We start from the raw sequence: 24945 nt of genomic DNA on the forward strand, positions 1-24945 counted from the left end.
ATAATTCAATAGTGGAGAGCAGGGAAACAAAGGAATAAGCACATGAAAAGAAGCAATTTACAGAATTCCATGGAAATTGATCCTTATATCCTTTCTCAACTTCTCAAAAACATTGTTTTAAAGTTTCATTTATTTAAGGAATCTCTGTGCCCAATGTGGGGCTCACACTCAGGACCCCAAGATCAAGAGTTGCATGTTCCTCCGACCGAGCCAGCCAGGCACCCCCTTTTCATTTTTTTTTTTTACAGAAAATGCAAGCCTTTAACTCTCCAACAGAAGGCAAAATATATTTACATCTGATTTTTTTTCTTTCTTCTGCACGAGTTCAAGGAAAGAGCAAGTTCATTTCCCCGTCATCCTACATTCCTTGGTTAGCTGCCGACTCAGCATTTCAGAATTGGAAAGTTTTCATTTTCATAAGGTTAATATTGATCATTGAAAGAATACAGCCAATCTATTTTCTCCTATTGCTGAGAACGTTTTTAAACTTTTTTTTTTTTTACTGTGCTAAAACATACACAACAGAAAATGTCCTATTTTCACCATTTTGAAGCGACACTCAGCACGTCACACTGTTGTGCAGCCCTCACTACCGTCTGTCACCGGGACCCTCTCCTCTCCCCACACCGAGACTCTGTCCCCGTGAGACAGCAGCTCCCCTCCCCTCCCCCAGCCCTCATAGTCATCATCTACTTTCTGATTCTACGGATTTGCCTATTGTGTATCCAGCGTACACGTGGACTCAGACAGCGCTTGTCCCTCTGTCTGGTTCCCTTCATCCATGTTGCAGCATGAAGTCAGGATTTCGTTATTATTTGATGCTGACTAGGATTCCACTGAGTGGCTGGACCACCTTCTGTTTCTCCAGTCATCTGTCGATGGACGTTCGCGCCGTTTCTGCTTTTGGCTATCGTGAACGGCGCCGCCCTGAACGCGCATGAGCAGATGTGACCATCAATTTTTATTTATTTATTTATTAAAAAAAAATTTATTTATTTTTGGGACAGAGAGAGACAGAGCATGAATGGGGGAGGGTCAGAGAGAGAGGGAGACACAGAACTGGAAGCAGGCTCCAGGCTCTGAGCCATCAGCACAGAGCCTGACGCGGGGCTCGAACTCACAGACCGCGAGATCGTGACCTGAGCCGAAGTCGGACGCTTAACCGACTGCGCCACCCAGGCGCCCCCCATCAATTTTTAAAAGGCATAAACACAAGAAAGATCCAGTGTATAGGGGAGGGGAGGAGCAAGGGGCAGGTCGGGGTCCCCAAGCTCCCCTTTGCAATTCTTTTTTTTTTTTTTTAAGTTTATTTATTTATTTTGAGAGAGAGTGCACGAGCAGGGGGGAGCAGAGAGAGAGGGAGAGAGAGGAAGCCAAGCAGGCTCCGTGCTGTCAGCACAGAGCCTGATGCAGGGCTCGATCTCACAAACTGTGAGATCGTGACCTGAGCCAAAATCAAGAGTTGGGCACTTAACCGACGGAGCCACCCAGGTGCCCTTCCCCTTTTCAATTCCAAGCAGAGGATGTACTCAGGCACGTGCACTCAGAGTTGGCCGGATGCGATGCCGGCAGGGGAAAAAATGTACTAAGAATTAAAATATGCCAAGGCTTGATGGCAGACCTAAACTTCTGTAATCAAAGAATTTTGGTTCCTTTCCAACGTAAGAAAAATCATAACCCTCTCCTCAAGGTCTCGGGAACTTGAGTGGAGCATTTTGCTTTTTCCCGACCCGCAGTCACCCCTGTTAGGTCGTGTGACCCAGAAGGAAGCACGTTCTCCCAGGTCACGCTCAGCCCATCCTGGGATGTGCAGGAAGGAGCCTAGTTCCCTGCTGGAGCCACACAGTCCATGGGAGCGAGGTCAGCATCTTCAGAGCAAGAGTTTTCGAGAAGTAACGAAGAGTGTCACATGTTTTTACAAAAACAAGTTACAGAGTTTCAGAACATGACCCTGGAGATTTCCCCACCGACACCATTCAGCCGCCTCTGACCTACACCTCCGGGAGCAATCCCAGGAGGGCTCCTGGGAGGTGGTGTGCTTGGCAGGTCTTGTATCCTTGAGGGTAGGCTCGGCGATGATGATACCAGCTTTCCCGAAAGGGGAATTCGGAACCTGGCATTCTCAACACAGTCAGTGAACACTGAAATGGTGAAGGGACAAACGTTTTCTACGAGGGGGTTCAAGCGGAATATAAATTGAAGCGGGACAGCAAGAGAGTGTAAAAGACGGCAGCGTTGTGGGTGGACGTGAGACGGGTGTGAGTGACTATGAGGGACCGAGCCATGTCCTTTGCTCCCCGCTTCTGGTCCTTAGCTCACCACTTCCTCAATGGGTGCACGTACCCCTCAGTTTCCCCTGGTGCCAAGGATGACCCCTGGGTCCCCGAACCCCCTGTGGAACTGGTCTTCAGGGCAGGTGGAGGGACTGCGTGTGAGAGCCCAGGCCACCGCTGCCCTTTCTGTTCCCAGACTGTGTCCACAGAGCGTGAAGACGCAGCACGGGCCACTTCCGTTGGCTGCAGGGACCTTGGGTGGGAGTTAACGTGAAGATAACCCGGGCTTATAGGAGGCACTTATAAAAACTGATCACGTCGTGGGGACCCTAACCTTTCTCTTCTCGTGATACGTTTTTGGGCGTCCTGGAGAAGGGGCGTCCCTGACGACCGTGGTGCCAGTCAAGCGGCTTCTCGGAGCCAGTTCGTCGCGCAGAATGTGCAGAGGTCCGAGGGGTCTCCCGCTGCCCCCAGAGGCTGCCCTGGGTCGATCAGCGTGTGGTCTCGTCCCCCCCCCGAAGCCTTTGTTTGGTTCAGGACACCGAGGATGCAGACTTGGTGGTTGTTTGGGAGGGCGGCGTCTTGGGAAGTAGGGCGTGGGCTCAGGCAACCCCGAGGCCTGTCCTGGGCCTGCCCCTCGCCGTCCGACGCGGATCACTGTACTCCACAAAGTTCTCTCCTCTGAGGTGCGGCGCAGCGGTGAGGGTCAGGCGAGGTGACACGTGGCCATGTGACACTCGTGCCTAATTTAAAATCTTCCAGAAGCCACATTAAAGAAGTAAAAAGAAAGAGGCGACGCCAACTTTAATAATATTTTTCATTTCGCGCAACGGATCCGTGCTCGTAACGGCTCGGCACGTACTCAACATAAAAGTTAACAGTGAGATAGTTCACGTTCCTTTTTCTCGTACGAAGTCCCCCAGACCTGGTGGCTTTTACACCCACAGAGCATCTCAGTTCAGAGCAGTCACGTCTCCAACGCTCGGGGGACACACGTGGGGGGTGGCTGCTCTACTGGATGGGGCAGGGGCGGGGCAGGCGGGGCGACGTGAGGGTGTGTCCAGTAAGTGGCACCGTGGTTCTCTGTCCGCTGCTTCCTCCCTCTGTGACTTTGCGAGGGCCAGTGGCCACGCGCCGGGCCGCTCCCGACAGCACGGTGGCTGTGTCAGCTTCCTTGCTGGGCCGCAGGCTGCCAGGGACTCGTGGCTCCCGGCAATGGCCGTCTGTTGTCTCACATTCCGTAGGTCAGATGCCCGTGTGGACTCAGTCGGGTCCTCTGTTCAGGGCCTCGTGGGCTGCCCTCCTGGGGTCGGCCAGGCTGCATTCTCTGCCTGAGGCTCGACTGGGGAGGCCCTGCCTCCAAGCTCACTCAGGCTGCTGGCAGAATTCAGCTCCTTGAAGACGTGGGCCTGAGGTTCCCCCCTGCCGTGCTGGATGTCGTCTGGGGACCAGTCTTTTCTTCTAGAGGCCACCCACGTTCCTCCTCATGCTTTCCATGTGGCCCCTCGGGCTTTGCCTCTCTGACCTCCCCTCCTGCTGCCGGCTGGGGGAAAAACTCTCTGCTTTTCAGGGGTGCATGCGATTAGATTCGACTCACCAGATAATCGTCCTTTTGATTTACTCAAAGTCAACTGATGAGTGATCTTAATTACAAAATGTCACGTAACAGACGTAATCAGGGCATGACGTCCCGTCGCCTGCACAGACCCCAGGGATCAGGGGAGGGAATCGGTGGGGGGGAGGGGGGGGCGTTCGCTTTCAGGCGCTGTCCAAGTAGAGGTGATGTGGACAAGGAGAGGTTGCCACTACAAGCCACTAAAGGAAGAGGAGGATGGGAGCATGAGGGTCATCTGGGCTTCCCTGGCCTGGACGTCACAGCCAGCTTTATGGGTGCGGCGGGGGCGGGGGTGGGGGGTGCGGCCCTGGCTCCCTGGCAGTGGGGCAAGGGAGGTGCTAAAGGGGCGAAGGCTTCTGTAGATTGCACACGTCAGTCTGATCTAGTGCTGACCCTGGGGATTCTTTCTTTCCCTCTGAACTAACAATCTTCCCAAGTGTTTGACCCGGGGCAGCTGGTGGCCGGTCTTCTCACCAAATCTGTACATCAGGGGACACGGTGATCCGACACGAACACTTTTGGTCCTTTTGGCTTCCTGAGGTTGAAATGCGGTGGTGATTTTAGGGCCAGAATTACCTTGAATGTTTTGGAAGCAGAAAGCGCTATTCTCTGAAAGACCGGTCATCAGTCTTCCCCTCCCCCCCCTCCGCCACCCCCAAGGCATGAGGCTGGGACCCCGTTGCGGGCAGAGCAGGCTCACTGCGGGCACAGCTCGGATCTGAGCAGAGCCCGTGCTGGAGGACCAGACCCCTCAAGAGTCTGGGGTCATTGCTCCTATCCCCGGAGATCAATGCACAGTGAGCTGGAAGACTTTAAATGGAAGGCGTGTCACAGAAATGTTTTGTATTCCTTTGTCCCTTTTAAAAGTCATTGTTCGAGGCTTTGTGTTGCACACGAGTCACTCGGTCCCAAAGCCAGGCAGTGCCGTCCCAGGCAGTGTCTGGGGCAAGAGGCCCCCAGATACCGCTGTATCTGTATCTGTATTTAGCAACCTGGGAGTTGCTAAATTAGCAGGGTTTCTGGATAGGGACAAACGCCAAGAAATTCTCCAGCGAGAGCCATAGAAGTTCCTCCGTGTTCTTCACCTGAGGCCCACAGGGCCAAGAGAGAAAGGTGCACTGCGAGGTGATTGGTTTCTTCTTCAACTATATACACACACTGCATGATGTGGCTCCCCAAACCGTTATTCTCGAAAGTGCCCTGTCATCGGGCTGCCGAAGGAATCTGTATGGGTGTCCTGGGGCCGTCACAACAAATTGCCAGAAAGCGCGTGGCTGAAAACAACAGAAACTTGTTCTTTCATATTTCTGGAGGCCAGACGACTGAAATCCAAGTGTCGGCAGGCTTTTGGAGGAGAACCCATTCTGTGCCTGTCTCCCAGCTTCTGCTGGCTGCCGGGGACCCTGGTGTTTGTTCCCTGCTCGGGCCGCGTCGCTCCGATCTCAGCCTCTGTCTGCGTGCGGCCTCTCCCCGGGTGCCCGTGTCCCTTTCGTCCTATAAGGACCTCCTACATCTCAGGTAATCCCATCTCGAGATCCGTAATTTAGTCATATCTGCAAAGAGCCCTTTTCCAAGCAAAGTCACAGGTCTTAGGGTGTGGACATATCTCTTCGGAGGGGTCACTGTCCAGCCCACCGTGAGGTCCACGACCCAAAAAAGGCAGAGAATCCTTGTGACCTCCCTAGGGGATTACTGACGTCTCCTGTCAAAACCTTACTTTTTCATGATTTTTGCAGCTGTAACTTGCGGGCACTCCTGACTTGCCCACCAAAAATAATGCTTCCCCTCTGCCTTGAAAAGCTTCTGAACAGGATCAAGTTATACTGAGGACTGACAAGTGCATTTCCCCCACCTCCCGTTTTTTTTTTTTTTTTTTTTTTTTTTTTTTTACTCTCAAATATTGTCTAATCAGGAAACCACTGGATGGAGGTGACGTGAAACCTCTCCCACATACATTCTACAGCGTGACGCTTGCTAAATGCCTTTTTTGCCAGGAGGAAACTCCCGCCGTGCTTGGGACAGCACTTCTCAGCTTTGGGCCCGGTCTCAAGTTCGACACCCACATCCCCTGTCCCCTGTCACTTCTCCCAAGACACTGGAAACCACTGCGGGGTCAGGGCTGGCTGGGCGCCCCGTCCTTTACAAACCACTTTCTCCCACATGACTCCATGTGGCCACGACGCTGGTTTTCCTCCAGCTCACACAGCCGATTTCTCTGCATTTCTGTCCTTAACTTAAATGTCACCTCCTCAGAGCTGCCTGACCACCCTCTCTGCCCTGAGGTGCCTCGTATTTCCTCTTCTCTTTTCCCTCCCCTGTCGTCTCCTGAAGATGTCTGCATAGCGAGCAGACAGCAACCTCAGTGCCTTTGAATGACATAATTTTTAAATTTCCTCCAGTCAAAACCAGAAGAGAGAAGTGGAGAACGCTGGGTGAGAACCGTGTCATTCAATAGCTTAGGGTATGCGCACAGTGAAATTTGGGTGATTTTAGTTTGAACGTTCAAATGACCTTTTTTCCGAAAGAGCGCGGGAGCTCGAACTTGACCCCCCGATCCCCAGCTGCAAACGTTTGCGTGCCCAGACCCACCACCGCTACCGTATGTTTGCTTCTCTTCATTTCTTCTTATTGGGGTAGCATTCACATGCCCCCAAACCTGCCATTTTCAGGTGGGCAATTCAGTGCATTTTAGTCCATGCACAGGGTTGAGCCAAGCCGCACCTGGGATGCTTGGCTATTGCAGAGGCGAAGGGTGAAAAACATTTTTTCTTTTTTTCCAGTGTGGAATTTGTGTAGCGCCTGTTAAGGTGTTGAAACCACATTAAAAGAACTTGAGTGTGTTTCTGTGTCGTCTGGTGCAGGGGAGCGCGTGAGGGGCAGGACGGTAGCAGGGGTGCTGCCCGGCTGGAAGGCGGGCGGAGGGGGTGGACGGGAAGCCGGGAGCCAGGCAGAGAGGGAGGCGGGAAGCCGTGAGCCAGGAAAGGAGAACTGCCTGTCTGGAAACCCCCAGGTTCACGGTCAGGGAGACCAACCACCCACGGAAAACTTTTCTGAATGACACAATGAATTCTTTCATCCTGCCGCCCACCTGAGGCGAAGATGCCCACGGAGCCCTCCCCTCCCCCCTCCCCCTCCCCTCTCCTCCTACTCCCCCCTCCCCCGCCTTCCCAAGGGCCATCTGTGTCTCAGCACGTCACTCGGGTTCTGGCGTAGAAAGCCCATCTCCGCATGGCTCCCACCCCCACCCACGTGTCCCTTACTCTCCCGTCTGTAACCTGGATGCTGCTACCCTGCGACCACCAGCGTCCCCCGGGGGCTGCCACACAAGGCAACCAGATTCCAAGAGATGAAACCAGGCTTTCTATTGTCCCAGGGGTCCCCGCCACAAGTTTCTCTCCCGGTTAGGTCTTTTCTGCCTCTACCTGTAAAAAGCCCTTCTCAACCCCTAAAGCCTATTTCAAATGTGGCTTCCTCCATGAAGTCTTTCCTGATTGCTCCAGTTGGGGTGAATTTGGTGCAACAGGTAAGCCCTACTTCCTTCACGTCAAGAGAACTGGGTTTTCTCCTTCTCCAGTTTGCTGACTGGCCGACCCTTTGTGCCTCGATGCATCCACGTTTCTGCATGTGTCCAGTGGGGGTGCTGGTGTTCAGCCTGACCCTCCATGCCCCCAATCAGACGGCCGAGAAGCTCCAGCAGACGGCCCGTGGCCCGTGAGGAAGGGCTTCATCGACCTTACCAGAGTGTCCTGCGCGGGTACATTGTTATCTTTCCCTCTGGACCCGCACGTGCTGGCCCTGCCCAGGTCCTTCTAACCACATGCATATTTTACTTTGAATTATAGTGATTGTGCACTTGTCCGATTGTCCCTGCTAGAGAGGCCCGAGGCGTCCTGAGACAGGAGATTATGATTATTCTTTACTCCTCCTAATCATTTAGTATATGCTGTGTGTGTGCATTTTCTCCCAACCACCCCCCTGCCCCTTTCTCTTTTGCGTGGGCACATTTGCTAACCAGGTTGAAAAGTCAGTCCTGGGTCAAGGGACAACATAGGATCCCCTCCCTGTCCCAGCTGTGCCTTGTCTGCATTCCCTTGTGAGCATACTGTTTCTTGCCTGAAACCCCTCTTCCCATCTGGTTCACATCTCTGGATTTGTCCTTCTGAGTTCTGCTTCTGGTGCAAGCTGTTCTGGCCGTTGGCTGTCACTCCCGGGTGCCACATCACATTTCCACACACATAGGGCAGTTTCCGAGCTGACCCTGTGGCTTCCATGACTTTCAGTCTCTGCCTGGGCTGTCACCGCATTCCCTCAGTCCCAGCCACTCAGTGACAGGACTGGACATCGGGCAGGGCAAGCCCCCCACATCGTTGTGCAACACTGTCTTGGCTCGTCTCTGTGATGTTATGTGCTCCCATCCATGAACATGGTATGCTCTCTCTCCGGTCATGTTCTGTTTTCTCACTTCCAATAACGGGGCACTTCCTGATTCGCAAATGACACCCTCTGGCCGTGTCCTCACATGGTGGAGGGGCGAGGGGTCTCTCTGGAGCCTTTCATAAAGGCACTGACCCCATTCATGGGGGCTCTATCCTCATGACCTAATCACTCCCCGAAGCCCCAGTTCCTCATCCCATTACATTGGGGGTCAGGCTTCAACATACGAATACTGAGGGACATGCACCATTCCAGGAAGTTCATGTATCGAAACAGTAAATAACCCAAACCAAACAGCAAATGAGGAGGTAGGAGCATTCGGACGGTCTGTGGGGGGAAGAAACATGGCATCCGTTGCCTGAGAGGGTAAAGCACCTGCTCAATACAGGGGGGTCTCTGCGGGCGTCAGCAGCACACGCTGACTCTCCGGAGTCCTACCTCCTGGGATGAAACAGGTTTCCATCTACTCGCATCCGAGAGAAAGAGTCCCTGGAAATTACTCTACGAAGAGATAGTCCCCAACGCTCAGGGGCCCGGAAAGCAGCCCCAAGACTTGGAAGCCAGCAAGGAGAGGGTGTGCGCAGCTCCCGAGGGTTGGTGTGAGCTCGTGCGACCCTCCCGCAGACGCGACCTTCACACCTGCTCCAGGAGCGGAGGGGAAGCAGGTGGTGTTCGCACACATCTCCAGTTTGACCCGCAAGTGATGATGCTTCTGTTTGCATGAGTAGGTGACAGGGGTGCAAAGCAACAGCTCAGAGGAAGAAGAAGGCTGTCAGGAAGGAAATGACTAACTTGTAAAGAAATTTCAGCCACTTGTGTCCTCTCTCCCACGCCCCAAGTTCCCAGTGGGTGGGCATTGTAGCCTAGCTCTGCCGGAGAGATCAGTCCCGGAGGTCTGGAAGAAACTGAAGCACCTGGCCAGTTCAAGCCTTTAATCTTCCAGGAGAGGAGACAGGCACCCCCGGGGCAAAGCGACGTGGAGGAGTGGGAGGAGCCTTGGGCTTGAGGTCAAGAGCTCTCAGCCTCCCTGGGCCTCACCGTGCACATCTGCCAAATGGGGACAATCATACCTGTCCCATAGGGCTGTTTGGAAAACCACATGAGAAGGCCCGAGAGCAAGCGTTTTGTCAAAGAGAAAGCAAACTGCGGATTGAAGTTGTTACGGCCCACGAGGCCATTAAGCCCTCCCCTTCCCTTTCAGGCGGAGTCCTGTGATCCAGCGCTGGCCACCAGAAGGTCCCTGCGCTGCGCCTCCTCGGCCTTGGGCACCGGCTCGCGTTATCGCTTCCCTGCGCCCTTTCTCTGTTGCTAGTTAAGTGGCACATCACAGCCAGTGACTGTGCGGCTCCAGCAAAACGAATTACGACCGGGTGTGGATTTAACTGCCCCTGTTCCCGTTAGTGACAATGAACTGGAATCATGATCTTTTTTTTTTTTTTTTTTTTTTCATTTAAGTGATCTCTACACCCAGTGCGGAGCTCGAACTCATGACCCTGAGATCGAGTCACATGTTCTTGCTGTTGAGCCAGCCAGGCGCCCCTGCAATCAGGATCTTAAACTTGCAAGGGACCTGAGTAGTTTGGATTAAGTCACTCTCTCCTGATGACGCCGGAGCACTTCCCGCAAAAAAACTGCCACAGCCGGGAAAGCACCTGTTCCCTCCGCGGTCCCCGGGGGAGAGGTAGCTCCCCAACACACCGGGCACGTCATCCCATGTTCAGAGGGCTTGTGAAAACACAGCTCACCCATTACGTGGACTGCAGTGGACACGGAAGCAAGTCCTGCCACTGGCACACAGCCCCACATGCCACAGAGGTCTGAAAGAAGGTCACGTGAGGACTGTTGTCAAGTTTTCCACCCTGTCTCTTAGGACCAGTGTGCAGACGGGCTTCTGGCTCACTGTTTTCAATGTCTCTTTGAATCCTCAGAGCCTATGGCTCTACGCAGAGGTAAATAACCACCGTTGTGCTTAGTCGTATGTTTATCAGAGGGATAGTCGTTGCAAGTCTACAAAGGTAGCTCAGAGACGGGCTGGATCAACTCGTTCTAGATTATTAAGCACTGCTGGTCGAGCGAGCAGGGTCCTGGCCCCAGCCCGAATGTACTACGCGCCCCGTGTTACTTACGCATATTAAAATTTAAAGACTTTCATCTACACTACATGTCAGAATCGATAGTTTTGGTAAAGTGGTATTTCCTTGCAGTAACCCCAAATGGGGTAGATATTTTTGATCTGTGCTTAGAACCCGTTTACTCCAAAAAGCTCTTCTTTTCAATGAGTGTCTCAATTGGTGTGAATATAAAGTTTATATTTGAAAGGCAAAAAAAAAAAAAAAAAATCAAATGTTTAATGCAAATTCTTTAAAGTTTTATATGCTTGCCCTCGCTCCTTTGGAGGGTGGTTATGAATTAGTGCCTGGCACATTGCGAGGATAATATATAATAAATAATGTATAATAAACATCAAGTAAGTGAATAAACAGTGCATTTAAAAGTAATGGATTTTAGGGGCACCTGCGTGGCTCAGTCGGTTGAGCATCTGACTTTGGCTCAGGTCATGATCTCACAGTCCAGAGTCTGTGGGTTCGAGCCCCGCGTCCGGCTCCGTGCTGACAGCTCAGAGCCTGGAGCCTGCTTCAGATTCTGTGTCTCCGTCTCTCTGCCTCTCCCCTGCTTGTGCTCTGTCTCTCCCTCTCTCAAAAAATACACAAAAACATAAAAAAAAAATAAACAAAAACAGAAAAAAAAGTAATGGGTTTTAGGGTAAAAACAAACAGAGACTTATCTCAGATTTTTGTCATCCTTCCGGGGTAAAGAAATAAATTGGGGGCAATATTAGCAACTGGTAAATAATCATCGAACTCCACCTTGAACAAATAGACCTATTGATTCACTTAAAAGAGAAACTGCTTATAAGGACATGGGCTCAAAGTTCACATCCCTAGAGCAGACGAGTTGTGTCCAGGTTCTGAATATTTCCTTCCCAAGGCCCTTGAGTCAGCCCCGATTCGGCACCTTGACGAAATCCCCCTCTTATGGAAAGACAGCCTCTTACACGGAAAAAAGATTGAGCTCTTGCGTGTGCCCACACGCGCACAGACGCACACACACGCCCTGTGTGTTTAACAACCTGATACACTGCAGCCATCTGTTCTGCGCTGGGTGCACTAATGAACGGATCTTTCCCTTATCTGCCTGGATAAAGAGCCAGCTTTCAAGTAGTCTGGCTTTCTCAGGCAGAGCTCAGACTTCCTGCACTGTGGGCCCAGGGCCGCCCGTGCACACCGTCGGGTCTTTGTTCTGACCTCGCCAAGGTCTGTCGGGCGTCTCGGCTTGAGCCAACATCCCCGTCACTCGCTCGCAGGTTGTGAGTGGCCCCTCTGCCACTGTAGTCACCTTGAACACAGCAGGACGGATTTTCCGTACGTTCACGGCCGTGTGCACCCCCCACCCCCAGACCAAGGTGTCGATGGCTCCCTGGTGACTCATCCCCATCAAGTCCCGCTCAAGCCCCGCCCCCATGCCACCCTCCCCCCCCCCCCCCCCCGCCCCGCCGAGGTGACCTCTATTCTGACCTCTGCCACCTTAGCCTGTTCCTGAACTCGTGCACACGAAAGCACACACCGCTGCTCTGGCTTCTTTCACTCAGCGTCGTGTCTGTGAGCCGCGTCCTCGCTGCCGACTGGAGTGACAGTGTGCTCTTTCTCTCTGTGACGCGCCGGGTCACCTGCGCGCAGCCCCGTCGGGATCCGGGCTGCCTCCGTCCGACACTGGGTGTTACTCTGCGTGAAGCTGCACTGAAGTCTCTGGCACGTGGGTTTTGGTGGACGCGCTCCCTGCACTCATTTCTGTTGGGGACAGATTTAGGAGGAGAAGTTCTGGGCACGGGTTCCACCTGTGTTTTGCAAAGCGATCTCACCAGCTTGCGCTCCCGCCAGCCGCGCGTCATCGCCCTCATCCTTCCCCGTCTCTCCCGACGCCTGGATTGTTGGTCTCTTTATAATTTTGGCTGTTCCAGCGGGTGTATAGGGGTGTCTTGCTGTGGGTTTTGATTCGCGTCTCCCTGGCCGACGACTCTGTCCAGCTTCTCGTGTGCTGTGTGGCCACTTACTTGGTTAGTGCAGTGGCTGTTTGATCTTTCCCTTTGCTTCACGTGTCCCGTCTCTTGACAGACGCACGCGTGAAGGTCAGAGCGCGAACATGACTTTCCGTGTTAGCGAGACTTCATCTCGATAGTCTTAGAAGAAGGACTGATTCAAATGTGTCCTTTGTTTCGTGCCCACACAAACCACTTCACATCAAGGAGCTCTCGCAAAGGGGATCGGCCTTGGGCAAGGAAGTCATGTTCCTTTTACAAAGCCTGAGCGCCTGCCGGGGCTCCGGGGCATTAAAACGTGTCGCACGAAGACCGCTAGAGACACAGGTCCGGGCACTACGCCGTCACCGCGCCCGCCATGCGCCACAACAGAGCAGTTTTCTGTAACAGCCAAGCGGAGAGTTAACTAGGGGGCCGACTCACAGATGACAAAGTGCATTTCCACACAGCTGTTCCCACTGCCTTTCTCTGAAAACGGCCTGTGACGTCTGGCGTCACAGAAGGTCCAGGCACCCAACCGCCTCTGCTTTGGAGTGGAGATGGAATCTCTCTCTTACTGGTGCTTAGGACTTCTTTCTATTCTAGACAAAAGTCATTTCGTGAAAATGGGTGTGGTGAGTTTCTGGGCTCGCTTCATGCCGTCTCATAACGAACACGAACTCCCGATTTTAGTGAAGCCCCGTGTATCTAGCGTTTCGTTCATGGCTTTGTTGCTTTCTCTGTCCTGTCTGAGGACCCTTTGCCTGCACCTACCCTCCCCCCCCCCCCAACTGTTTTCTTGCTTGTTAGATTATTTAAAAAAATTTTTTTAACATTTATTTATTATTGAGAGACAGAGTGTGAGCAGGGGAGGGGCAGAGAGAGAGGGAGACAGAATCCGAAGCAGGCTCCAGGCTCTGAGCCATCAGCACAGAGCCCGACGCGGGGCTCGAACTCGCGAACCGCGAGATCGTGACCTGAGCCGAAGTCGGACCCTAATCGACTGAGCCGCCCAGGCGCCCCACTGAGACAATTGTTAGATTATTTTTAGCAAGCATCCTGTCCTGCCGGCGCTATGCTTCTGACCCACGGCCCGCCGCACCCCCGGCACATTGTGTTTTCTTTAAAGCCTTTCTTTCGTATCCACCCAGATGAATACTCTTCTGACTGTCCTGCTCCTCAGCCCGTGTGTCTGGTGCTATTTGGCTGGCCATTCACAGTTTTAGCAATTAACCAGCCTTTCGACGATTTGGCCTTGCCTGTCTTGGAGGAGAGCAGTCATGTCCTTGTGTGGATGTGGTCTTAAACAGAAAGTTCAATTCAGAGTCAGTATCACATCCTGAAGGGGCTCAACTCCATTAGAGTCATTGTTTATTGGTCTCACGGAAACACGCCCTCGGGAAAAAAAATCCAACGTGGTCCTTGTTTCCTAAGCCCAGGGCTGTACTTGGGGGGCAGTGGGGTCAAGCCTGGGAAGCCAGAGAAGCTAGAGAGGCACATCGGGGTCCCCGTGGCCGGCAGACGCAGCTGGCAGCCAGCAGGCCCCACGCAGCGTAGGCGATGCTGGCGGCAGGAGAGAGGCCCTCCCCGGAGGCCTTCCTCCCACCTGCCTTCACTCCCGCCTGTCCTGTGAGCTGCGCCCCTGGGCGACGGGAGAAAACGCAACTCACCCTCGTTCGCAAGTAAATGCAGGCAGCTGCTAGCAGGGACACAGCCATGGGCGCCTTTGGAGTAAGCGTGGCAGCTTTTGCCAGGAGCTGGCCCCTGTTCCCCTAGACCTTGCCCACGTGCCTGTGCCTTTGCAGATCGTGCTGTATGTCCTGTCCTTAGAATATCCTGGCCGTGAGTACAACTCTGTGCTGAGTTCGTGAGTCCTTCCAGGGAAGTACCACAACCGAGGGTTCTTGGAGATGCTCAGCTAAGAGGAGCATAAAAAAATAACTCCTCTCCTAGAGCACAAAGACGAAAGAATGTTCTTCCAGCTTTCTCTCCTCTTGTCCCCACGAGACCACCTCTTGTCTGTCTAAGGCCCCCCCCTAATTCAGGGCTGTGCTAAGTAGGTGTGCTAAACCAGAGCAAGGTTTTATTCTTTATCTTAAGGAGAATTCAGCGCAATCGTTCATAAATGTGTCCCACAAATTATGTCACAAAGACTTCCGTGTGGCTGGAGTCCAGTGCGTTTAAAATGAGGGTCAAAGGCTGGAGGGAGAAAAAAAAGGTTAGGCTTGAGTCGGATCTTAGGGATAGTGTGGCAGGCAGAGTAATGGCCCCAAAGGCACCTGGGTCCTAATCTGTGGAGCCTGGGAACGTGTCATTTTACACAGCAAAGGGAAAGTCAGTTTGCAGATGGGATTGAAGGTACCAATCAGCTGGGTGGGGACAGTGTCCTCAGGTGGGGACAGTGTCCTGGATGACGCCTGTGGGAAATGCATGTGTACCTGGTGTCATCACAGGGCACTTAAATGTGGGAGAGGAATGTCTTAGCTTCTTGGGCCTGCTATGACAAAACACGCACACTGGGTGGCTTATCTACAGCACAGATTGGTCTCTCGCAAGGGCCCCAAGCCCAGAACACGGCTGGCAGAAGCTGGAAAGACACAGGAACGCAGCTCCGTGGACGCTTTGATCTTAGTCCCCCGAGACCCGGGCTGGATTTCTGACGCCCAGAACTGCAAGATAATAAATGTGTGCTGTTTTACGCCTTTAGTTATTGGGGATGTTACAGCAGACACAGGAAATGAATAGAGATTTGGAGATTTTTTTAGTGTGTTTAGGTAGATGATGAACAGTACAAGGCACAGGCTGCGGGCTGTGACCCGCTCATCAGACGTGCTCGGTGCCACGACCCAGTAGGTCTCCCTTGCCCGGTAGGTTTCCAGAACAGGAGTCAGAGCCCCCGCCCCAGGCTTTCTCGGGCGGGAGTTCACACCTGTCCTCCCAGCGAGCACATTTCCGAGCTCTCTTGAACCCTCCTCTCTAAGCCTGGCTTGGAAAGTGCAAAGGTGGGGACTGGAAAATAAAAATCTCCCCACCTGAGAAATCTCTCCACCAGTTCCCTTACTGAGCCCGCAACCTCCCTGGCGCCCCCCATGGTCTCACCAACCCTCGCTAATCCTAAGAGGCAGGCGTGACTAGGCTGAACCATGCAAAACTGCCTTTTCTGTTAGAGCAGAAAGCAACTGAATATCAGCGATTTCAAATGATTTAACATAACAGTATCATCAGCGCCATTATACAGACGAGGAAACTGAAGCTTAGGAGGGTTAACTCCTCTGCTCAAGGTCACACGTTTAGTAAGCCAGGAACTTGGGATGGGAACCGGGGCCGGCTGCACAACGTGCTGTTCTGACCGCGTTGGCAGGCTGCGACCCAGGGAGAGGGTTCAGGTCAGATGATGTAAGAGGTGATTTTGGAAGGGTACGGTTTTTATAATTTATTTATTTGATTATTTATTTAAATGTTTATCTTTGAGAGAGAGAGAGAGAGAGAGAGAGGACACGAGAGTCGGGGGGGGGGGCAGGAAGAGGGGGGGACAGAGGATCCGAACCAGGCTCTGTGGTGACAGCAGCGAGCCCGACGCGGGGCTCAAACTCACAAACTGTGAGATCGTGACCTGAGCCGAAGTCGGACACTTAACTGACTGAGCCACCCAGGCGCCCCAGGAGGGTATGGTTTCTAGATGCCAAGATGAACATCTAGACGTGCTGTGAAGCCACAGGGAATCCATCCTGGAGGGAGAGGCTTCAGCAGGGGGAACGGGTGGGAGACGCAGAGACACGGAGGACGAAGGTGCCCACGGCTGCGGCAGAGACCAGGGTGAAGTCTACCTGGATTATGGGGTGCTGGCAGGTCACCGGAGAGGAAGAAATGGTCAGAGACTCTTTTGTTTTTTGGGTCTTCGGTCCATGGCACCGTATCTAACCCACAGCCGTGGCTCAATAAATGCTCATTAAGTAAGAACAGAGCTAAACAGCTAAGGTTAGAAATTGTCGCTAGGCAGTGAGGAATCACCACGGTGAAAATACGGGTTTCAGGCGCAGTTTTACGCAAGCTCGTGTATTGTGAACGGCTCCCGTAATGTATACAGTGACACCTACCGCCAGTAATGCATGCTGTGACGGTTCCACGGCTGACTTCTCTATATTTGTGTGCCCCTGTCTTTACCCAACTGGAGTGTTGAGCACACATCTTTGTGTGGTGGGCAGCACTGATCGGTCAGTAACTCTGGGTAGCTTAAGGGGCACGTTTGTGAAAAGGTAGGACTATAAACATCCATGCAGCCTCTTTAAAGCATTTCTGAGCTCGGGAAGCTTGTCCCACATCCTAACAAACATATCAAAATACTCCCACAAAATTATCCAACCACTCTTAAAGAATTTGAGCTTTGAAAAAATAGCTTTCACTTGAAATTATTTGGTGACAGGGAACTCATCTAATTTTTGATTGCTGTGACTTCCTGGCAATCATGGTGTCAGGAAATTCTTACCAAGTGATTTCTAACTTACATGTGGTTTTCAAAGACGATGGAATGTTTATCAGTTAATAAATTACAATTTGATGTTGGCACATTATGTTTTGGGAGATTTTCTTTGAGCATTTAGTAATTTCAAACTGGCAGCGTACTTTTTGCATTTGGGGGCCAATAACATTTCTTTCTCAGGCTCAAACATTTTTATAGGTTCTTGAAAAGCCTAATGAATAAATGGCTCGGAAAACACCGATGCTTGTGTATTAGTGGCCGATGAGGCCATAAAAACCAATGAAGGCTCTCCTTCTCTATATAAGGCTGCCCCAGGCCTGAGTGTGGGGAAACGTGTCTTTTTCCTTCTGTCTTCGAGGGTTTTCTTTGTCATTTCCGTCATCACTGTTGCCCCCCACTGCACTCCCATATATAGTAAATGCCAGCTTACATCCACAAGGGGCTGGAAACTGGACACAGACCCACAGAGGACCCTGCCTCAACACAAGTGACATTTTCTGGGGAAAATAATTTATGATGAAAATTTCCCTAATTGGACATTCTAGCACTAGTATGCTAGACAATCCTGTTTTTATTTCTGATTTTCAGAGGTCAGTGGTTTCGGATACCTTTTTAGCTGGGCACTTTTTTTTTTTTTTTTTTAAACACTCCCGGTCAATTGCAAGCATTCGTCATCTAGGACCCGGTCTGTAAGTAGACACATGTCGGATGTAAGGTTGGCCATTGTTTGGACATGTTATTAGGGGCTTCCTCCGGGTGGCGGATGCCTCCCACGCAGCTCACAGAGATGATAGCCTGACCAGGGCTGGGTGGGCACCCTGGGGGTCACTCTGCGGGGACCCACAGGCTGTCTGCAGCATTAACCTCTGGGCCCCCACCATCCCAGCCGTGACTTCCACTGACCTCTGCCGTCTGACACCCATCATAAATCCCAGAGCCCTGACTCTGGAATCTGAACCCGGCCCGGGCCCCAGCCCCACCGTGTCCTGAAGGCCGCCATCTGACCCTCGCCCCAGCCCCGACGTGTCCTCACCTCCGCGGTCTGACCCCAGCATCGCCCCGAGAACCTGGCAGCGCCTTGACTTCCGCCATCTGACACCCACCGCCCGCCCTGCCCTCGGCCTGGGCGCGTGGACGCCCCCGAGTCCCCTCGGGAATTCCTGCGGACACCCCCGTCCCGCGCCGCCCCCGGGACCCCCGGCGGGGACCCCGGAAGGGCACCCGGGCCGTCAGCGGCCGCCCCTGCGCAAAGTGATTTCTCGGAAAGCTGAGCGCTTCGAAGAAGGCGGGCCGGACGGGCCGCGCCCATTGGGCGGTCCTGGCGGCGCGTCCGCGCCCATTGGGCCACCCGGGAGGCCCCGCAGCTCCCATTGGCCTGCGCGGCCGTCGCTCGGCGCCCCGGGCCCGCCCCCCGTCCCTACACTCGCGCGGGCGCCCGAGCCCGAGGCCGCATCCCTGGAGCGCGGCGGCGAGCGTGGGAACGCGGGCGGCGGCGCCGAAGGCGGGCGGAGGGCCGGGCGCGCGCGGCGGCAGGTAGGCGGCTGGGCGAGAGCGGGCCCAGGCGGCGGGCCGGCCCGGCTCTGTCTCTCCTCCCCCTCTGCTGGTCCTCCGGAGCCCAAACCCAAAGTCCAGGCGTTGAGCATGGGGTGGCCGCTCCCTAAATGGCTGATGCTTGACAAAAAATAATCCCACTTTTCTTAAAATCTGGTTTGCACGGGAAACTTTAGAATGGCCTGTCTAACGAGGGGAAGTATTCACCCCTTTATTGGCAAGAGCTGCCCCTGGGTCTCGCCCAAGTCCTGCTGCCTGGAGGAACGCTTGGAGGGTCACGACCCAGAAACTGCCCGGAAACTCGCCGAGGCTGTGTGCCCTGCCTTGTGGAGGGGTGCGCCCTGGGGTTTTCTTCTGCCTGCTGACAGTTAGGATTTATGAGTGGGTTTGCGGCCCTTTGCTCCTGTCATAGCCCAGTGGTCCCTGGCGAGAAGGGCTGTGTAGGGCTCACAGCAAACGGGAGCATTTTGGTGTAAAAGCTCCAGGGCCAAGGGGAGGCTTTCTAAGGTGAGATATGTTGCTTCCCCAAGGTTGTGGAGGGTGTTGTGAATGGAAACTGGAGACTGAATTTTCCAGAACTTCAGACTATCCCTGGGGGCACCTGGGTGGCTCAGTGGGTTAAGCATCTGACTTCGGCTCAGGTCATGATCTCATGGTCCGTGAGTTTGAGCCCTGCGTCGGGCTCTGTGCTGACAGCTCAGGGCCTGGAGCGTGCTTCGGATTCTGTGTCTGCCTCTCCCCTGCTCGTGCTCTCTCTCTCTCTCTCTCTCTCTCTCTCTCTCTCAAAAATAAACATTAAAAAACCCAAAACAACCTAACCCTTCAACATATGGGGAGATATGACACTTTTTTTTTTTTTTTTAACCTAAATTAGGAGCTGGTCCTTAAATGAAGGTTCTGAGCCTGTCCTTTGGGGTTGTGTCCGGTTCCTCAACGAACAGAATTGGGTTCAGTCATTTCAGAAAGATTGAGGCCCAAGCAAGAAATGGCTTTGATGCTTTTGGTCTGGGGTCAGGGGAGATGGGGATTTGTGGCCACCAGGCAAATGCCCAGGGGCCCTGAGGAGTGCAGGAGGGGAGTCCTCTGTGGCCTCATGGGCACATCCTGGAATCTGGGTTGGGTGGGGCCCGGGCTAAGCGTCTTATCATCTCCTGCCTGGGAAGCCTGATCCCCCGGACTCATTTATTGGGATGCAGATTAGCTCCAGATAGGACTTGGCCCATAAAGAGAATTATTACCTAAAAATCAAGGAAGAGGAAGTTATAAACATGTGACTGGACTTATACATTTTTTTCTGGCTTGGCATTTGGTGGAATTAATTTGTTAGCGTTCAATAAATCATTGTGGGTCATCGTCGAGCTAGAATCTTGGCTTTTACTGCTGTTTAGAGTCTTAGAGGTGATCTCAGTGAAAGTTTAGGTAGGGCGGTCCATGTGCTTAGATCTCGTGACTTAACCGTGGTTTTTCTCTGCAGAGTCAGTGAAGGAAGACGCTGGCCGGGGTGCCTGGGGGTCAGGGTGCCTCTCTGGGTCTCCATGTTCCCTCCTGTGAGCAAACCGGCTGCGTTAGATGGCTTCTAAAGTGTTGTCCCGTTTTCATGTCCCGTAATCACTTTTCCTCTTAGTGTCCTCTGTGTCTTTTCTCTTTTCGTGTTCTTATAAATCAGCAAGGCAGTTGTTCCTAACAATTTTGGGAGTTGTGAATCCATTAGAAATCTCAATAAGAAGGTGTTGGTTCACTTTCTAGAAAAGCACCCGTACAAACAAAATCTTGCTTTTTCATTTCAGGGGGCTCCTGGAACACGGACGGGGTTTATAAAGCTAGTACTAAGAGGGTGAACAAAATACTCCTGAGTGGGCACATTTCATTGAATTGACAGACCCGCAGAGACCGCTCCTTCTATCGTGTTCTGGCCCCTCACCCTCCTCCTGCACACAGCTCATTCCTCAAGCGAGGGGACAGTCTCCTGTCTTTTCTCCAGGGGGGTCTGCAGTTTCCAAATCCAAGTCCAATTTCTATCCCACGTGCTTCACTCCTTTTACGTCCACCGGTGGGCATGGAAAAGTTACAGCTAGCACTTGGGACTCACCTTCTCTCTGGGACCCGGACCCCCTTCCGGTCCGACAGCCACCTGCAGGGTGGCTGGTTTCCGAGTCATGTACGTTATGGAGCGGCATGGCTCTGGATGTGACTGTATTCTGGAGGACATTGTGTCTTGTCTCCACTGATTGTCTCAAACCGATTTGCCCGAAGAGGTCACATTTTAATCAGAAGAATAGAAATGCTTTTTTTTTTTTTTTTTTTTTTTTTTTGGTGGGCGTCTGTCCAACCGCCTAGGGGATTTCCACCCCTGTTCTTGTAAATGTGGGCTATGAGTTGATGTGGCATGACTCTTCTCTCTTTTTCTCTGGGCTGTTGGGAAAGCTGCCTGTTCTGGCAAGAATGTTCCTCCAAAGGATGTCTCTGGGCACCCTGGTGAGATCCCCAAATTCTGGTGCCTTCTGGAAGAGTCTAGCCCGGCTAACTTGGTCTGTCCAGTGGTCAGAGTGGGTTTCCTTGCTTTTGTCCCCGTTGGTCGTAAGACTTCCCGAGGAAGAAAGTTGGAAGAGATGACAGCTGGTATTTAGAGAGAACCTTCTAAGGTCCAGGCATGGCCTCAGGTGCTTTATACACATCCTCTGAGCCCTCATCGCAATGACGCAAAGTATTGATACTTGTCCTGGGGCTTCAGCCTGGGTGCCTGGCACCCAAGGTTAAATGATGGTTCAGGGTCACTCAGCTGGGAGATGGCGGGACTCAAGTGGGCCCCCAGCTCTGTCTCATTCCCAGACTCTTGGTCTTATCGTTAGCCCAGCTGTGAAGGAACCATCTCCAAGGGATAGCCTTGAGGATCTCCTCTTTCTTGGCACACACAGATGTCATATTTACTCATGAACACTGGTCAGACTGGGCATCGAGTAATGGAGCTTGCTCTCGGAGGGACGAGCTGCTCACTAAAGGGACCTGACAGTGTAAAAGTGATTCCTCCCCATCTCGTACTGTGAGCGGAAAGGTGTCCTTAGATGGGGCTGTCTGCCCAAACCAGAGCGAGGGGCGAAAGCTGGAGGGAGTACCAGGCGGAACCCTAGGAGGGGCTGACGTCTGGCTGCTGGGAAGCTGCAGGTTTCCCGGGGAGCTTCCACTTCTCCTTCGGGGGTTTGAGGCCCAGGGGAGGCATGGCCTCCCCTCGGCAGGTGGCCCGGCGTCCCAGGTCCGTGGGTTTCCCCGAGGCTGGCACCTGTGTGGCAACCCTCTGATCTTCCTGTCAGTGCTGTTTGGTGTGCCAGTGCATGGGGCGCTGCGATTAACGGGACGATATTTGTAGTATCACAGAATGTGTTTTATTTCCTTTCCAAGGATGTGTGACCGGAACGGTGGCCGGCGGCTTCGGCAGTGGCTGATCGAGCAAATCGACAGCAACATGTACCCGGGGCTGATCTGGGAAAATGATGAGAAGAGCATGTTCCGGATCCCTTGGAAACACGCTGGCAAACAAGATTATAATCAGGAAGTGGATGCCTCCATCTTCAAGGTACAGACTCGAACTCCCTCCCCGCGTCACCAGTGGTTTCTGTCTTCCCTGCAGGCCCGTGGAGGGGTTGAGTGACCTCTCTCTTATTTGCTCTTAAATTAACCTATTTTCTTAAAACAAACATCGATTGAGTGCTGAACGTGTCTCAGAAATATATACCGGGTGATTTTGCATCTACCGTATGTGTGATCGAATCCCTTCGAGGTTGTGTGTTGTTGGCATTCTCCCCCCGAGGAAATTGAGGGCACCTTTATCACCTACACCACCGTTTATTTTGCACGAGGACTAGTGAAGCGGGAGTGAGAGTACTTCTCCGAGGCCCTGAGACCCCCGGACGCTACCGCCTACATCCACAAAAAATTCTAGGAAGGGCATAAGTCTTCATTTTTCAAGGTTATCTGCCTGGCAGTGTAGGGTCGGCTCAGATGAGAGAGATACCATCTGTCGTGACTTCCGGGGCCTGGTCACGTAGGGTGTCCTGAGGCGGCAGCAGATATCTAAAATAGTCTTCCTTCCCTTGAGAATAAGAAGTACCCAAGCATGGAGAGGCTCGCTATTTACCGCCAGCGCCCAGTGAGAGCTCGCCCCGTGCCAGGCCTGGCCCACGTGTTTGTTTTTCCTTCCACACACGGCTGTGCTGCTCTCCTGCCTCTGTAGAGGCCCCGAGAGAAGGGACTTGTCCAAGATCTCATGGCTCTTGGGTGATGGAGCCTGGCAGCCCAAGCGTGAGCCCTTGCCCCCGAGCGAGCCCGAGCCGTACCCATAAGCAGAGGTGTTTGTCATTCCCCTGGGGGTGATCGTCACCTGTGGGTTTCTCTGAGGCTCCAGGAATGCAGGCTCCCTGCTGTGTTCTCCCTGGGAGATTTGGATCCCTCGGTCAAGGTGAGCCCAGGCTTCTCTGTTTGCAAACAGACGCACCGCAGGTGGCTGACCCTGAGCCCTCCCTTGTTCTGTGGGCATGGGGGTATGGGAGTGAGTATGGGGGAGGAGCGGGGCAGGCTGAGTTGTGGAAGGGCGGAACCGGACCCTGGGCCGTGGTGAGGGAGGGAGCGCAGGCCTGCGGGACCCCAGCGCAGCGCCCGGATGCTTCGCCAGGGATGACTGATCCGCTGGCCCAACCAAACAGAAGCGACCGGAGATCATCCCTGGCCCCAGAGCGGAGCATAGGCAGGTCGCAGCTGGCTTCAGAGGCGTAATCAGTGCTTCTGGGCTTTGCGGGGAGGCTCCGCATCTGAGCATTTCTGTCACCTCTGTCATCCGGGGGCGTGGGTCTCTTTGGGAACCTGCTGCCAGTTACTGGCCCTCTTCCAGAAAAGTGGGCACATGCGGGCGGACACGAGTGCACTCAGTCGCCTTCAGGGGGCCCCATGTAGCCTGAGTGTCCAGCAGATTTCTTCCCCTGGAGGACCCCGGCTCAGGAGCCTGGCAATGGTAATGGCTCCCTTATCACTCTTGGTGGTGCCTTTTGCCTTTGGGGCTCGTGGTGGACCTCTCTTGGGAGTGGCTCTGGCTACATTTAAACAGTGTCCAAGGTTCTCTGGGCCCGCTGGGAGTTCTGGATGGTAGATGGCTACAGGCCAGAGCCCCACAGCCTTGGCCCTGTTGGCATCTGGGGCCAGCTAGTTCCTCCTTGGGGGGCCGTCCTGGGCACTGGGGCACGTTCAGCGGCACCCCTGACCTCAGCCGACCACATGCCAGTAACGCCTCTTCCCAGTGTGACGACCAAAGGCGCCCTGACATTACCAGACCCGCCTGGGGCGGGGGGGGCACGTTCCCCCCTCCCCACTGAGAACCGGGCAGGCTGCCGACCGCGGCCAGAGTGAACAGGTTTAAGCAGACGCGTGGGGTGCCGAGGACACGGTTTCAGGGTGACCATCACGGCAGCCTCTTCGGGAGGGAGGAGGGGCCCTGGCCGAGGCCCCTGGTGGCCTGCCAGGCCTCTCCCTTCACGCAGCTCCCTGTTTCAACTTACGCTCTGGGGGCACTGAAATAAAGCCCCAGATTTATATGTCTTATGCAATGCCCTTCATGGCCGTTTCAACAGCGTTGAGAAAAATGTGTAAGATTCCCAGTGTTTCCGTTCATTTCGCAGTCGCCCAGTGTGGCAATCTGAGAGAAGCCCACAATCTCGGCAGGAGCCGGGTGGGAGGGGGGCGCGGGCGGCCCCCAGAGCTGCTGGCCACGGGGAGGGTGGCACGCGGGTGCGAAACAGGGGGAGGCGGCCACGTGGCTCCGCCCTGTGCCATGCCGGCTGGCTCCCGTCCTCCGAGGGCGCGTCCCCGCGACGCCCACGGGAAGAGCCCGCAGTCGGGCCTCGGTTGCACGGAGCCATTTTATGGATCTTCTGGTCCCGTAGAGAGACTTTTGTTCGAAGCGTTCAAAGAAAACCTTTAAAAAAATCCGTGAGTTACGAGGATAGAGTGGAGCTTCAGAAGGCATTTATACCAGAGCGTTCTTCGTCGTCTGCAGATAGGATTCTGCGGCCGGCCTCGTGGGGCAGGGCCAGAGATGGGGGGTGAGAAGGACGGAGCTCATTTGGTGCCGTCCCTGGGCACACCGAGGCCCTCGTGTGCCCCACTCCCACTTGTTTTTCAAAAAGCATTTTGCCTCCTTTTCATAAACCCGGGGCGGTGGGGTGGGTGGAATCCTTGTTGACTGAGGCTTGTTTCTCTCCTCGATCAGCCTTGTGACAGGCCTGAGTGAGTTAGAACTTACTTAGTAGCACAGATATTTCAAACCCCGTAGGCCTTCGAGGAAAAAAAAATAGTGCTTGATTTTTAAGACACGAGATGGGGCAGTAACATTGAGTCAGGAAGCGTGTGTGGTCAATGCTGGTTGCTGCTGAATGCAGTGCCTGGGCGGGGGCCACATGTGGTGGTGGGGGGGGGGGGGGGGGACACTGACCGCCGTGCTGGCTGTTGTCACTGGGCCTCAGAAGCGCTCTGT

At 53.6% G+C, this 24945-nt stretch overlaps 1 protein-coding gene across 3 annotated transcripts in view; it reads left to right on the plus strand.

The window, feature by feature from the left end:
* Nucleotides 1–24945, plus strand: part of IRF8 (interferon regulatory factor 8) — a 79229-nt gene that overhangs the window by 38694 nt on the left and 15590 nt on the right. The window contains exons 1-2 of one of the 3 annotated variants that reach the window (XM_047846203.1): nt 18300–18410; nt 21825–21999. In XM_047846203.1, the coding sequence (XP_047702159.1) occupies nt 21826–21999 (174 nt within the window). In that variant the 5' untranslated portion in view covers nt 18300–18410; nt 21825. Of the gene's footprint in view, nt 1–18299; nt 18411–18442; nt 18936–21824; nt 22000–24945 lie in introns of those variants that run through there. The other 2 variants (XM_047846205.1, XM_047846202.1) reach the window with 2 other exon arrangements.

The sequence above is a fragment of the Prionailurus viverrinus genome, unplaced genomic scaffold, assembly GCF_022837055.1.
Source record: "Prionailurus viverrinus isolate Anna unplaced genomic scaffold, UM_Priviv_1.0 scaffold_38, whole genome shotgun sequence".
NCBI classification, from domain to species: domain Eukaryota; kingdom Metazoa; phylum Chordata; class Mammalia; order Carnivora; family Felidae; genus Prionailurus; species Prionailurus viverrinus.